Genomic DNA, 13,403 nt, shown 5'->3' on the forward strand with positions numbered 1-13,403 from the left:
ACCCCCAAATGGGGCCCTTGAAGCAAATCCGGATTAGTTGGACTCGAATGTAATATTGATATTGGGTGGAAAACCCAAAAAAAAAAAAAAGGGATTAAATTCCCAATGAATCAGGGTCACGTATTAAATGAGAACTCTTATTATATTTGCTAATAGGGCTTATATGCAATAAGGACATTATAGGTCCATAAAGATTGACGTTGGGATATTATGGAGCCAATAGGTAACGGAGGATATCTTTATACCAATTTCAATAGTTTTAAGATTTTTGGGATATTATGGAGCCAATGGGTCAATGGATGATATCTTTGTACCAATTTCAATAGTTTAAGGGCTATTTTAGGTCTTTTTCTATAGTAAAAATTAGGCAAATGACATAGTATAAGAAAGAAATTACTTCCTTTCCCTACTTTTTCATTAATTATCAAAAATTCCTTTTTTTAGTGTTTTTCGGATACATAATATAGCAGTGTGAATACATAATATAGCAGCGCGGATACTTTAATTAGTAACAGGCGGATACTTAAATTATTAAGTTGTTAGCAGCACGGATACTTAATTAACGAGCGGATGCATAATATAGCAGCGCGGATACTTTAATTAATAACGGGCGGATACTTAAACTAATAAAGTATCCGGTTAAGTTGAATTGGGGGAAAATAAGGGATTTTTGTATTTTAATAAAAGAGTGTGGAAATATTGAGAACAGATAAAGAAGTGTTGTGTATTTAAGTAATTTTTCCTAGACATGCAAGCAAAAAGGGTATTTCTTTGTTGTTTCCCTACTACCCACCCCCTCTCCACATCCCCACACACAAAAAAAAAAAGTAGTTCACACTGACAAATAGATGCCACAGTTATTCTTCTAATTATTTCATCTGTCCAAAAGGAAAACAAGAACAAAAATACCTCAAATCAACATTGAAAATAGAGAAGTTGACTTGGATCAATCTGATCTCAAAAGGTGAAAGCAAGTCTAGAGACATGGCTGAAGCTGCAATCATATTCTTTCTGAGAAGGCTAGGCTATCAGTTAATACAAGAAGGAAATGTTCTATCAGGTGTGCAAGATGAAATTGAGTGGATGAAGAAAGAGTTTGAAGCCATGGTAGCTTTTCTAAGAGATGCTGACAAGAGGCAACAGAGAGATGAAACTGTGGCTGGTTGGGTAAAAGAGGTAAGAATCTTGGCTTTTAATGCTGAAGATGTTATTGATGAATTTCTTATTCAAATGGCTACTACTCATTGGAATAGCTTATACTTCTTTAAGTACTTGAAAATAAGGTATCAAATTGGCTCTCATATCAGAAAACTCAAGAAACAAGTCATTGAAGTCAAAGAAAGAAAAGATAGATATGTTATCAATGGATTAATGATGTGTGAAGATGCATTAGCAGCTAGTAGCTATAGAGGCACTGGTGGGATGTCCTCTAGAGGGCCTGGTGCAGCATCCCCTTTTGTTCGAGAAGACGATATTGTGGGAATTGAACATGATGTTGAACAGCTAATGAAACTCGTATTAGAAGGGAATGTGAAGAATTTCCTCGCGGTTTCAGTGTTTGGTATGGGGGGTTTGGGCAAAACTACTCTTGTGAAAGAAGTTTTCAAGAAGTCAAAAGCGTTGTTTGATTGCCATTCTTGGGTTTTCGTGTCACAATCTTGTAATTTAAAGGATGTCTTGAAACACATCCTCTTTGGATTCATAGCTAGTAGAGGAGAGCCAGCTCTGGATGTAATGGGTGCCATGGATGAGGGATGGTTACTGGAGAGGATCAATGACTACTTGCAAGACAAGAAGTACTTGCTGGTTCTTGATGATTTATGGGATGATAACCTATGGGAAGAGCTTAAACATGCATTTCCGCGAAGAAAAGGGCGAATCATAATTACAACAAGACTTCGCGGTATAGCATCTCCTCTTGAGGATAATTTCCACATCTATGATCTCCAACCCCTCCCTTATGAATTATCTTGGAGAATCTTTTGCAAGAAGGCGTTTCGATCATCTCAGGGGACTTGTCCTGATGACTTGAAGGAATTCGCAGAGGCCATAGTGAGAAAATGTGGAGGTTTGCCTCTTGCAATTGTGGCCATCGGAGGCTTATTGTCGTGTAAGGGAAGAAATACTCGTGTGTGGCAATCTGTTCTCGATACCTTAGATTGGGAAATAAACCATAACCGAGACATTGAGCGTCTAAACAAGGCCTTGTTGTTCAGCTATAATCACCTTCCATTTTACCTTAAGTATTGTTTCCTTTATCTCGGTTTGTTCCCTGAGGACTATGAGATTGGAAGGAAAAGGCTGATCCGAATGTGGGTGGCCGAGGGGTTTGTTGAGGGAACTGCTCAGAGAACAGAGGAAGAGGTCGCGAACCATTACTTTGTGCAGCTTACTGACAGGAGTATGATTCAAGCAGTCACTATACATGCTCGAGATGTGGTGAAAGCGTGCAAGCTGCATGATCTAGTGCGTGATGTGGCCAATCAAATGCTACAGGAAGAGAAATTTGGATCCATCATAGAAGAAGCCGACAAGACCATTCAAGAGAGACAAAGGAGACTTGCAATCTATGAAGATGCAGATAGTATCCCCTCAGACATCAGTAAGTTGAATCTGAGGTCCCTTCTCTTTTTTAGAGTAAATGAATTGTCATTTTCTGCTCTACAAAAACTGCTAAGGCAGCTCAGATTGGTAAGAGTTCTAGATTTACAAAATGCTCCTCTAGAAAAACTACCAAATGAGATTGGTAATTTGATTCATCTCCGGTACTTAGATTTAAGAGGGACTTTGATAAACGAACTTCCAAAATCAGTGAAGAATTTGAGGAATCTACAGACATTGGATGTGAGAAACACAGAAGTTAAACATTTGCCTGCTGGAATCAATGAGCTGCAACACCTAAGACATCTTCTCCTGTCAAGTTTCCGTGACAGAGAAAATGGATTTGTGAAGATGGCTAGTGGGGGAAAAGACTTTGTGAAGCTACAAACACTATCTGGAATTGAATCAGATGAAGACTTAGTTAAACAACTTAGAAGTTTAACAAGCTTGAGGAAAGTCTACATAGGGAAAATGACACAAGCCAACAGCGGAGATTTTTGCCAATCATTAGAAAGGATGAGCAAGTTGAGGTCCTTAACAGTGTTAAGTGAGAGTCCATTTGAGCAAAACATACAAATGGAATCTCTCACAAAGTCCACTAAGCACTTGGAGAAACTCAAACTCCAAGTCCATATGAAAAAACTGCCAGGATGGTTCGATTCTCTTAGTTGCCTTCACTCATTGTATCTTTTCAAGAACTTCTTAACAGAAGATCCATTTCCTATACTTGGAAAGCTTCCAAGCATAGCTATTCTGACATTAGCATCTTCAGCTTACGTAAACAGCATCGTTAACATCCCTCCGGGAGGATTTCCTAAGCTCAAACTGTTGAGGATTCTTGGCATGGAAAATTGGACTACTTGGATGCCTATTGAGAAGGGTTCTATGCCAGAAATTCAGTTTCTTCTGATAGCTAATTGTCCAAGGCTAACTAACTTACCAGATGGCTTCAATCACCTTACTAGCCTTGATGACCTCACCCTTATGGGCATGTCCCTCTTTTTCGCTCATAAATTGCAGAGCAGAGATAAGTGGAAAACTGCTCATGTCAAGGAAGTTTCAATCATTTCAGAAGTCAATGGCCAAATTGTCAAGAAAAAACTCAACACTCCTCTTGTTAACTAGAGTATTCAAATGGATACTGACATACTTGTTTTGTTTTATAACATTCTATTGTGCTATGCAGGCAACAATATACTATAATGTTGGAATTGACGTGAGAGTTTACATTGCATGTTTCAATTTCTGTGTTAGGTTTTGTTCACTATTTCGTTTAACACCGTGTTTATTTCTACGAAGGCGTACCTAGTTATGCATGTTTGTCTACTAAGTGCTGAATTGTGTCTAAATAAATCTTACTACAACGTTTAGCATTTTGATTGTATTAGCCATCTGCCAGGCACCCACTTGATATTTAAGTTATTTTTTGTAAGAAAAGACATGTGAAACATCATATCATCGATTTTCAACAAGTATCTCCAATCAAATCACCTTATGGATTTGGACACTCGAAGTAGCAGAAATAAAATCACACTATATGTTGGAGCTAAATAAAGTTCTCATGAATTTTTAGGTGATCTTTTGCCTAGTAAAATTATCACCTGAAGACCAACAATTTTTTATAGGAAAGCTTATACCTTGCGGATGCAAATGGTATTGAAGATGCAATCGTGTATTATTATACATTTTCTGGCGGGAGAAAGAGAGCAGTTTATTTAAAATTTATGAAAATGGAAATAGAAAACGGATTTAGAGCACTAAACAAAACTTGAAATCCAACTCCAGGTTGGATTTGAAAATTTTATAACCAAAATCTCATTTTGAAATAAATGAATAATCTCATGGCCAAGGCAATTAAACTAAGCGACCAACAAAACACTATCACATAAAAAGCAAATGAATGATCTTAAACTCAGTCAACCTCTTTTCCCAACAAAACAAAGTTAAACGGCACCAAGTACAAAAATGTTAAAATCCAACATACAAAATAAGATTGGTATCTCTCTAAACAAAGAGAAACATGGCCCAACCTGTTAAATTTATCATAAGTTCAACCTATCATTTTTAAGCAGTTGTAGCTGATTGAGCAGCCATCCTCTTGCGAGCCTCTTCAATGATAGATAACTTGATACCTTTACCCTTAGGTAGAGACACCCATGGCTTACTACCTTTACCAAGAGTGAACACATTTCCCAAACGGGTAGCAAACTCATGCCCCAGGGAATCCTGAATGTGAACTGTCTCAAAGCTACCCTTGTGCTTCTCTCTGTTCTTAAGAATTCCAACACGCCCCCTGTTTCTACCACCAGTAACCATGACCACATTTCCAACATCAAATTTGATGAAGTCAACAATCTTATTGGAATCTAAGTCCAGCTTGATGGTGTCATTGGCCTTGATGAGGGGATCGGGGTAGCGGATTGTTCTTCCATCGTAAGTGTTGAGATATGGGATCCCCTTCTGTCCAAACTGCACAGATCGAACCTTGCAAAGTTTGAACTGCAAAGAGCAGAAAACAAGGTCACTACTTTAACAGCACAGCATCCAAAGGAATCCGGAATAAAGAAGGAGCAGGAAATAGGTTCAAACCTTGGCTTCCTCATCTCTGAGTGAGTGGAGACGGAACCGACCCTTAGTGTCATAAAGAAGTCGGAAACTCTCATTAGTCTTTGGAATAGTAACAACATCTACACAAAGAAAATAACCGCATTACCAATTTGTCAAGGAACTCAACAAACATAGCAACAAGAAAAAAAGAAGAAAAAAGGACACAAGACAAAATGTTTTTTGATGAAAAAACTTGTAGACACTCTGATAAACAATTGTCTTTGGAACTGTGAAAGCATGTGTACATAGATGAATCAGTAAGATTACAATCCTAGGCACTACAGAAATAAGGAGAGCATAAATCTAAAGGTTTTGAAATGAAAAACAATCTAATGGAGGTGTTCTTACCCATGAAACCAGCAGGGTAAGTCTTATCTGTCCTAACTTTCCCATCAACCATAACTTGGCGTTGCATCAAGATAGAAATGACCTCACGGTATGTCAAAGCATATTTCAACCTGTTCCTAAGGATAATAACCAATGGCAAACATTCCCTTGATTTATGTGGACCAGAAGAAGGCTTGGGAGCCTGCAGTAGAGACCAAAGAGAACAGTAAAGTCAAGAAGCAGGAAACTAAGTAGTACTATTAAAACAAAGACCTAAGGGGAAGATATGTCACTTACAAAAGCACCTCCAAGTTTATCAAGCATCCAATGCTTAGGCGCATTGAGCCTCTTCAAATGTTTCTTCAACCCTCTTGCCTATATATAGAGAAGAAGTTATGAAATTCACTTTAGTATAATGTTTCAAAAGCCCAAATGCACAAATCTTACCACTTATATAAATGAAAGCTGAAAGAACAAAAGTCAATTTACCAAAAATAAAAAGGGGAGCTATTCCACAGCTTTTTATTAAAATCTATCCATGTCAAACAACGCTAGAAGCATGTTCTTTCACAAAGGTAAAGAACATTTTTTCAAAACATCTAGTCAACAACTTGAACTATACTACACAATTTCAATGTCCAAATCCTAAGCTATCATTAAATCAACAGTTAGGTATTGGTCTCACTTTGTGTAACGACCAATTTGGTCTGATTTATTTATTTTCTCACTATGTCTTTACTAATTATTTAGTAAATCTTATTTTGTATTAAAATTAACTTTTTAAAGTAGCTCTATCTGTAGAACCATAAAATTATCCAAATGTTGTATTCATTGAAACAATCCAGTAGGATACAGTACAACACAGAGTGCAACAGCAATCACAATGACAGCAAAATACAATTAAAAAAAAAAACTGAATACACTATTGGCGACAGTAACTAATGCAATTGATTATTTTCACATACGAGCCCTAAAATTAACCAGCACCACTTGAGATCAACACATACATTTGAGCGCATAAATCGAAAGGAACATAATGCAATTGATTATTTTCACATACGAGCCCTAAAATTAACCAGCACCACTTGAGATCAACACATACATTTGAGCGCATAAATCGAAAGGAACATCCAAAAATATAGTCTTAGATGCATTACGCATATAGCAAACAATTAGCAAAGGTATAACTGATACAGTACAGTCTAGAACTGGAACAAAAGCCATGAAGACTAAAATACAACTGATCTATCAGGCAACAAACAATAAGCTAAACAAACTTGACGAGATGAATTAACACAGAGAGAAGAAAATAAACCATTTTGGCGGTTTTCCGACTGATTAGCTGCCGCGAGTGACGGCTACCGGCGAGAGGTGTGTGTCTTAAACCCTAACGAGATGAAGATACAATCTCTTAAATACTATAGTACATACCCAATTTGTTTTGGGCCTAAAGCATGTTGGGCCATCTAAATCACCCAGAATATGGGCCTTATTTATCGAACAAATTACACGGGCTGAGTAACTTCGTTTATGCGGCCCAACAAACATAGCCTCTATATTTATCTGAAATAATGATGTTCAAGCTATGTAATGAGACTTTGAATTTGGTAGTAAATACACCTAATAGGATGCATCTCCTTATTTCTAGCTTGAAAACCAAGTATAACATTCTATTTTGTTATACAGGCAACAATTTACTATTGTGATGGAATTGACGTGAGAGTTTACCGTTAGGTTCTATTTGCTCTTTCGTTAAACACCATGTTTATTTCTACTAAGGCGTACCTAGTAGTGCATTTTTATGTCTACTAAGTGTTCGTTTTGTGCCAAATATAACTTACTACGGTGTTCAGCATTTTTGTTTTGCAAAGCACCCACTTGATATTGAAGTTTTTTTTTTTTATAAAAAGGAAAATGAATAGACATGTCAAACTTTTCATATCATCGATTTTCAGAGATAATTTCTTTAAACTTTGTATTCAATCTTAACACCTATACATAAAATGGATTTGGACACTTAAATTAGCAGAAATAAAATCACTATTTATGAACTAAATAGTTTTAGTTGATCTTTTGCCTTAAAGAGTTGTCACTAGAAAACTAATTGCATCTAGACAAGCATAAATAACTTTGACCGAAAACTTTCATCTTGTTGGTGAGAATGTGCAATTTCCACTTTCCCTTACCGTTAATAATAAAAAATGGATTATGTTACCATTATCAAGTGTCATTAATACTTAAGTGATATGCTAAATAATTTATAACTAAACTTCTCACTTTAACTCTAGTGAAACAACTCGCTAACAAATTGAACAACAAAATTACATCGAAATCAAAAATCATTTGGAAATAGATTCCGAAAATTTATCAAATTAGACAGTTATGCTTGATTATACTATTTGCAGGACAAAAGAGCCCACTTTATATGAAGTTTATGAAAATGAAATTAGGAATCAGGTATACTGCACTAAACAAAATTTGGAATCCAACTCCAGGTTAGATTTGAAAATATTACAACCAAAAACTCATTTTGAAATAAGTGAATATACTAATGGACAAGGTCCTTAAACTCACTCTGTCGCAATAAAATACTATCACATAAAAGGCAACTGATTGATCTCAACTCAGTCTACCTTTTTTCCCGACAAAAAAAGGCAAGTAAATCAGTACCGAGTACACAGATTGTGAAATGCAACACACAGAATAAGAATGGCATCCCTCTAAACAAAGAGAAACATGGCCCAATCTATTAAATTCATCTCAAGTTCAACCTATCATTTTTAAGCAGTTGTAGCTGATTGAGTAGCCATCCTCTTGCGAGCCTCTTCAATGATAGATAACTTGATACCTTTACCCTTAGGTAGAGACACCCATGGCTTACTACCTTTACCAAGAGTGAACACATTCCCCAAACGGGTAGCAAACTCATGCCCCAGGGAATCCTGAATGTGAACTGTCTCAAAGCTACCCTTGTGCTTCTCTCTATTCTTAAGAATTCCTACACGCCCCCTGTTTCTACCACCAGTAACCATGACCACATTACCAACATCAAATTTGATGAAGTCAACAATCTTATTGGAATCTAAGTCCAGCTTGATGGTGTCATTGGCCTTGATGAGGGGATCAGGGTAGCGGATTGTTCTTCCATCATAAGTGTTGAGATATGGGATTCCCTTCTGTCCAAACTGCACAGATCGAACCTTGCAAAGTTTGAACTGCAAAGAGCAGAAAACAATGTGACTACTCCAACAGCACAGCATCCAAAGGAAACAGGATCAGATGAGCTGAACATTTTACAATTATCTACTCAGTTCCGTCAACACAAAAATTCAAAAATATGAAAATCAAACCTTGGCTTCCTCATCTCTGAGTGAGTGGAGACGGAACCGACCCTTAGTGTCATAAAGAAGCCGGAAGCTCTCATTTGTCTTTGGAATCGTAACAACATCTATATGAAGAAAATATGAGAATTACCAATTTGTCAAGGGATTCAACAAACATAGCAACAAGAAAAAAAGAAATAAAAGAGACCAGACAAAATGATTTTTAATGAAAAAATTTGTAGACAGTGATCAACAATTGTCTTTAGAAATGTGAAAGCATGTGTATATAGATGAATCAGTATTATTACTTTTGTCTGGAAATGAACAAAACCTAGACGGTACAGAAATAAGGAAAATATAATCTAAAGGTTATGAAATGAAAAAACAATCTAATGGAGGTGTTCATACCCATGAAACCAGCAGGGTAAGTCTTATCTGTCCTAATTTTCCCATCAACCATAACTTGTCGTTGCATCAAGATTGAAATGACCTCACGGTATGTCAAAGCATATTTCAACCTGTTCCTGAGGATAATAACCAATGGCAAACATTCCCTTGATTTGTGTGGACCAGAAGAAGGTTTGGGAGCCTACGGAAGAGAACAGTAAAGTCAAGAAGCAGGAAACTAAGTTGTATTATTCAAAAGAAAAAAGACTTAAGGGAAAGAGATGTCACTTACAAAAGCACCTCCAAGTTTATCAAGCATCCAATGCTTAGGCGCATTGAGCCTCTTCAAATGTTTCTTCAACCCTCTTGCCTATACATAAAGAAGAAGTTACGAAATTCACTTTCGTATGATGTTTACAAAGCCTAAATGCAAAAATCTTACCACTCGTATAAATGAAAGCTGAAAGAACAAAAGTCAATTTACCAAAAATAGAAGGGGAGCTATTACACAGCTTTATATTAAAATCTATCCATGTCAGACAAAGCTAGAAGCGTGTTCTTTCACATAGGTAAAGAACAATTTTTCAATTCATAGAGTACACAACGTGAACTATACTACAGAAATTTCATTGTCAAAAGCATAATTTTGGATTGTTGTTACATATAATATTGTGTAGTTAAATACAACGTCTGTTTTGATTATTTCTTAAAACTTTATTTTATTGGATCTTTAAATCAGGACATTTGGCGATGTTTCATTTTGAAATTAGAAAAGTAGCAGTTTTTTTTTCAAAGTAAAAAAGAATGATACTTGACATTACATGAGAAATTTGTAGTGAAAACATATTTTTGTTGTTAATCAAATTCATGAAAATTTTGGAATAACTTCAAGTTGAATTCAAAAGTACCAACTACCGAAAAAGTTGAAACGTTTCATGGGCAAACACATACTTAGGTAAGCATGAAGAGTGTTAGTATTTTGTGTAACACCAATTTGGTCTGATTGATTTGTTTACTTTCTATCTCTATCTTTACAAATTATTTAAGAATTTTATTATATCAATTAAAACACCTCTATAGACTATAGTAGTAGAGGAATATAATCTATCCAAAATGTTGTACTCATTAAAACAATTAAGTAAGATACAATACAACACAAACAAAGAGTAAGAGAAATCACATTCGAAGTTGTGACTGCAAAATACAATTCAAAAAAATGACCCACTGATATCTAGTGGCGAGTGGCGACAGTAACTAATGCAATTGATTATTTCCGCATACGAGCCCTAAAATTAACCAGCACCACTTGGGATCAACACCATACATTTGAGGGAATGAATCACAAGGAACAACCACGAATATAGTAGTTGATGCATTACGCATATAGCAAACAATTAACAAAGGTAAAACTGATACAGTACATTCTAGACCTAGAACAAAATCGATGAAGACTACAATACAAACTGATCTGTCAGACAACAAACAATGAGCTAAACACCATTGACAAGAATTAACAGAGAGATAAAACAAACCATTTTGGCGGTTTTCCGATTGAATAGCTGCCGGCGAGAGGTGTGTGTGTTGAACCCTAAGGAGATGAAGATACAATCTCTTAAATACTATCAATTTGTTTTGGGCCCAAGTAAGTTGGGCCGTGTAACTACCTAGATACGGGCCTTTCTATCGAACAAATTGCACGAAGGGCCCCTGGGATAAACTAACAAATATAGCTTCTATGGATATGTTCGGTATGAACGAAAATGTTTTTCATGTAAAATGTTTTCATTGAAAACAAATATCTCACAAAATATCGGTATTATGTGAATATGCAATGACATAGATATATTGTATTTCTCTTGTATATGGATATATTATATTTCTCTTAAGCATGAAATAAATATATTTCGTGATCTTTTAAAATAAACTGTCATTGTATTTCATAAATACATAAACTATGAATATATTTCATATTTAGTAAGAAAATCATAATTAATTGAATGGTGAATTAATTAATTACCAATACAAAAACAAAAAGGTAGAGAAAATATTTTTGTTTTTCACAATATGTTAAAAGATGTTGGGATCCTAATTTCACTCAATATATTTATATAAAGTAAAAAAATTATTCTTTGATTTCTATTACTCATAAAAATATAAATATCTCTCACGATTGTATTTATATTTTTTCACTAAAGTTGAACGATTAAATGCAATACTCTCGATTATACAATTTAATTGTCAAAATAGCAATATTGATGAACTAGAAAAATGTACTTGAACTTAAAGCATGTTTTTTCTTCTTAGTAAATCTCTTTCGATTACCTTACTTGTTATAACTAATTAATACATTACTAGTGAAATTGTCCGCTCTTCGCGCGGTTACCAAAGACGATAAGATGTTATTATACATTTATATAGACATATGATTGATTTCATAGAGAAAAATGTTCGATTAGTAGTTAGATGACTTCCAACAAAGTCATAAGTTACTATTTTAAATCAAAAGAAAATACAAACTTACGACAATAAAAAATTTATATAAAATATAAAACAAAGAGAAATCAAGAACTATAACAAAAAAATACAACATCATTCTTATAATCTTAATCATTAAAAAATAAAAAATAAAAAACATACACAATTAATACATAATCTTTCGAGCTCTTGTCTACATCCATTCCCACAAGCCGATCAGTATTCAATAGTTTTCTTTTTATTTTTCAAATCAAATTAAAAAATGAATAAAATAAGTATCGAAAATACAATAATTTAAAAGGCTAATATAATCATTTCTCCAAAGTCTTACAATACTTCTATTTTTAGGATTATAATATGAATAATAAATAATGTCATGAATATGACTATTAATTATTTTAGAGGATATGATAATAAAAATTATGAGAGTAATGAAAATAACAATCCTTAAGTTCTGCGTTAAATAATATGAATGAACGATTAATTGATATATTTATAATTCCACAATAGAAAAATAGAGAAATTGTACTATATAAAAAAATAAATAGAATTTTTAGCCAAAGATTATATATTAGAATAAAGATGAAAAACTTAAGAAACTCAAGACATTATTGTATAACTTTTAGTTTTAATTAAAACGTTTAGTGAATGATTTGTAATTGAAAATTCATGGGGGAAAAAAATAGATTTAAACATTTTTGAGGAAGTAAAAAAAAAAAAAAAAAAGAGATACTTATGTCCAACAAAGTCATACTACTGTGAACCAAAATAAATTATAAATTTACGACAATCAAAACTTTATATTAAATAATACAAAAGAAAGAAAAATCATGAGAGAACTAAAATAAATTATGCAGCATCATAGTTGGGATCTTAATCATTAACACATTAAAAAAAATATGAAATCAATATACAATCTTCCGAGCCACAATCCACAATCCACAATCGTCATTTAATAACTTTCATCTTATTCTTTCATGTCAAATCAAAGCATCAACATAGAAAGTAACAACATAAAATGCTAATGTGCTCCTTTCAACAAAGTCTTGTAATATCTTTATTTACATGACTACAATATAGGATAACACATAATATCATGAATATGACTATTAATTATTTTAGAGATTATAATAATAAAAAGTCATGGGGTAATGAAAATAAAGACAATTAAGTTTTGCATTAAAAAAAATAAAAATGAGTTTTTTAGCAATTTAAAATTGAGCATTTAATATAAAATTTGCATCACATGAAACTCTTGTCATATTCTTACAATAAAATTCAATTAGTAAAAATTACGAATTACGTGTAAATAAAAAATAATATTTATACATTTCCTCCAATAATCTCGTGGGAGCCTGTTAGAATGAAATTTGATCCGTTTGTCAAATATCAAGGAGAAGATGAACTTTTTCTTTTCAACAAAAAAAAAAGCAACTACAATAAAATAATCAAATCTCATGTGAGTAAAAAATCAATATATACGCTATAGGATACTATTTTATAAACTTATAAGAAAGATTGTGATTCTTGGCCAAAAAGATGAGTAAACTCCACCTAGTTAATCCCTAGCTCTACTATACATATAAATTTGACAATTTCTTTTGTAACAAGATTTTCTAGTGCCTCTATTTATAGGACATAATATGGAATATCAAAAGATATCAAGAACATGACTATTAATAT

The 13,403-nt window shown here is 33.8% G+C and overlaps 2 protein-coding genes across 4 annotated transcripts; one reads left to right on the top strand and one right to left on the bottom strand.

Annotated features, from left to right (window-relative positions):
* The first annotated feature begins 845 nt into the window (after positions 1-845).
* On the top strand, positions 846-3,835 carry LOC125836433 (disease resistance protein RPM1-like). Its single transcript, XM_049515599.1, has one exon. It carries the CDS (start codon positions 985-987, stop codon positions 3,724-3,726), a length of 2,742 nt encoding a protein of 913 aa, XP_049371556.1. The 5' UTR covers positions 846-984; the 3' UTR covers positions 3,727-3,835.
* Positions 3,836-4,423: 588 nt separating this feature from the next.
* LOC125836460 (40S ribosomal protein S4-like) lies at positions 4,424-10,819 on the bottom strand. 3 transcript variants are annotated; one of them, XM_049515633.1, is made up of 6 exons: positions 10,778-10,819; positions 9,538-9,615; positions 9,267-9,447; positions 8,886-8,983; positions 8,384-8,750; positions 4,424-4,733 (listed from the first exon to the last, which is right to left on the bottom strand). In XM_049515633.1, exons 1-6 carry the CDS (start codon positions 10,778-10,780, stop codon positions 4,666-4,668), a joined length of 795 nt encoding a protein of 264 aa, XP_049371590.1. In that variant the 5' UTR covers positions 10,781-10,819; the 3' UTR covers positions 4,424-4,665. The 3 variants fall into 3 exon arrangements, with proteins under 3 accessions (XP_049371590.1, XP_049371589.1, XP_049371588.1); XM_049515632.1 differs by lacking the exons at positions 8,384-8,750; positions 8,886-8,983; positions 9,267-9,447; positions 9,538-9,615 and adding exons at positions 5,191-5,288; positions 5,557-5,737; positions 5,833-5,910 and having other exon boundaries at positions 4,424-5,100; XM_049515631.1 differs by lacking the exons at positions 8,384-8,750; positions 8,886-8,983; positions 9,267-9,447; positions 9,538-9,615; positions 10,778-10,819 and adding exons at positions 5,191-5,288; positions 5,557-5,737; positions 5,833-5,910; positions 6,851-6,967 and having other exon boundaries at positions 4,424-5,100.
* Between the last annotated feature and the right edge of the window lie 2,584 nt (positions 10,820-13,403).

The sequence above is a fragment of the Solanum verrucosum genome, unplaced genomic scaffold (assembly GCF_900185275.1).
Source record: "Solanum verrucosum unplaced genomic scaffold, falcon-dt-bn FXZP01000278.1, whole genome shotgun sequence".
Classification (NCBI taxonomy): domain Eukaryota; kingdom Viridiplantae; phylum Streptophyta; class Magnoliopsida; order Solanales; family Solanaceae; genus Solanum; species Solanum verrucosum.

What these genes read in the sequence shown, in the direction of transcription:
- LOC125836433 (XM_049515599.1), top strand. Translation starts at nt 985, where the DNA reads ATGGCTGAAGCTGCAATCATATTCTTTCTGAGAAGGCTAGGCTATCAG.
- LOC125836460 (XM_049515632.1), bottom strand. An exon ending in TTACCCTGCTGGTTTCATGG is followed by an intron (nt 5,289 to 5,556) that starts GTAAGAACACCT and finishes TTCTTTGTGTAG; the next exon opens with ATGTTGTTACTATTCCAAAG. An exon ending in TCAGAGATGAGGAAGCCAAG is followed by an intron (nt 5,101 to 5,190) that starts GTTTGAACCTAT and finishes TGCTCTTTGCAG; the next exon opens with TTCAAACTTTGCAAGGTTCG.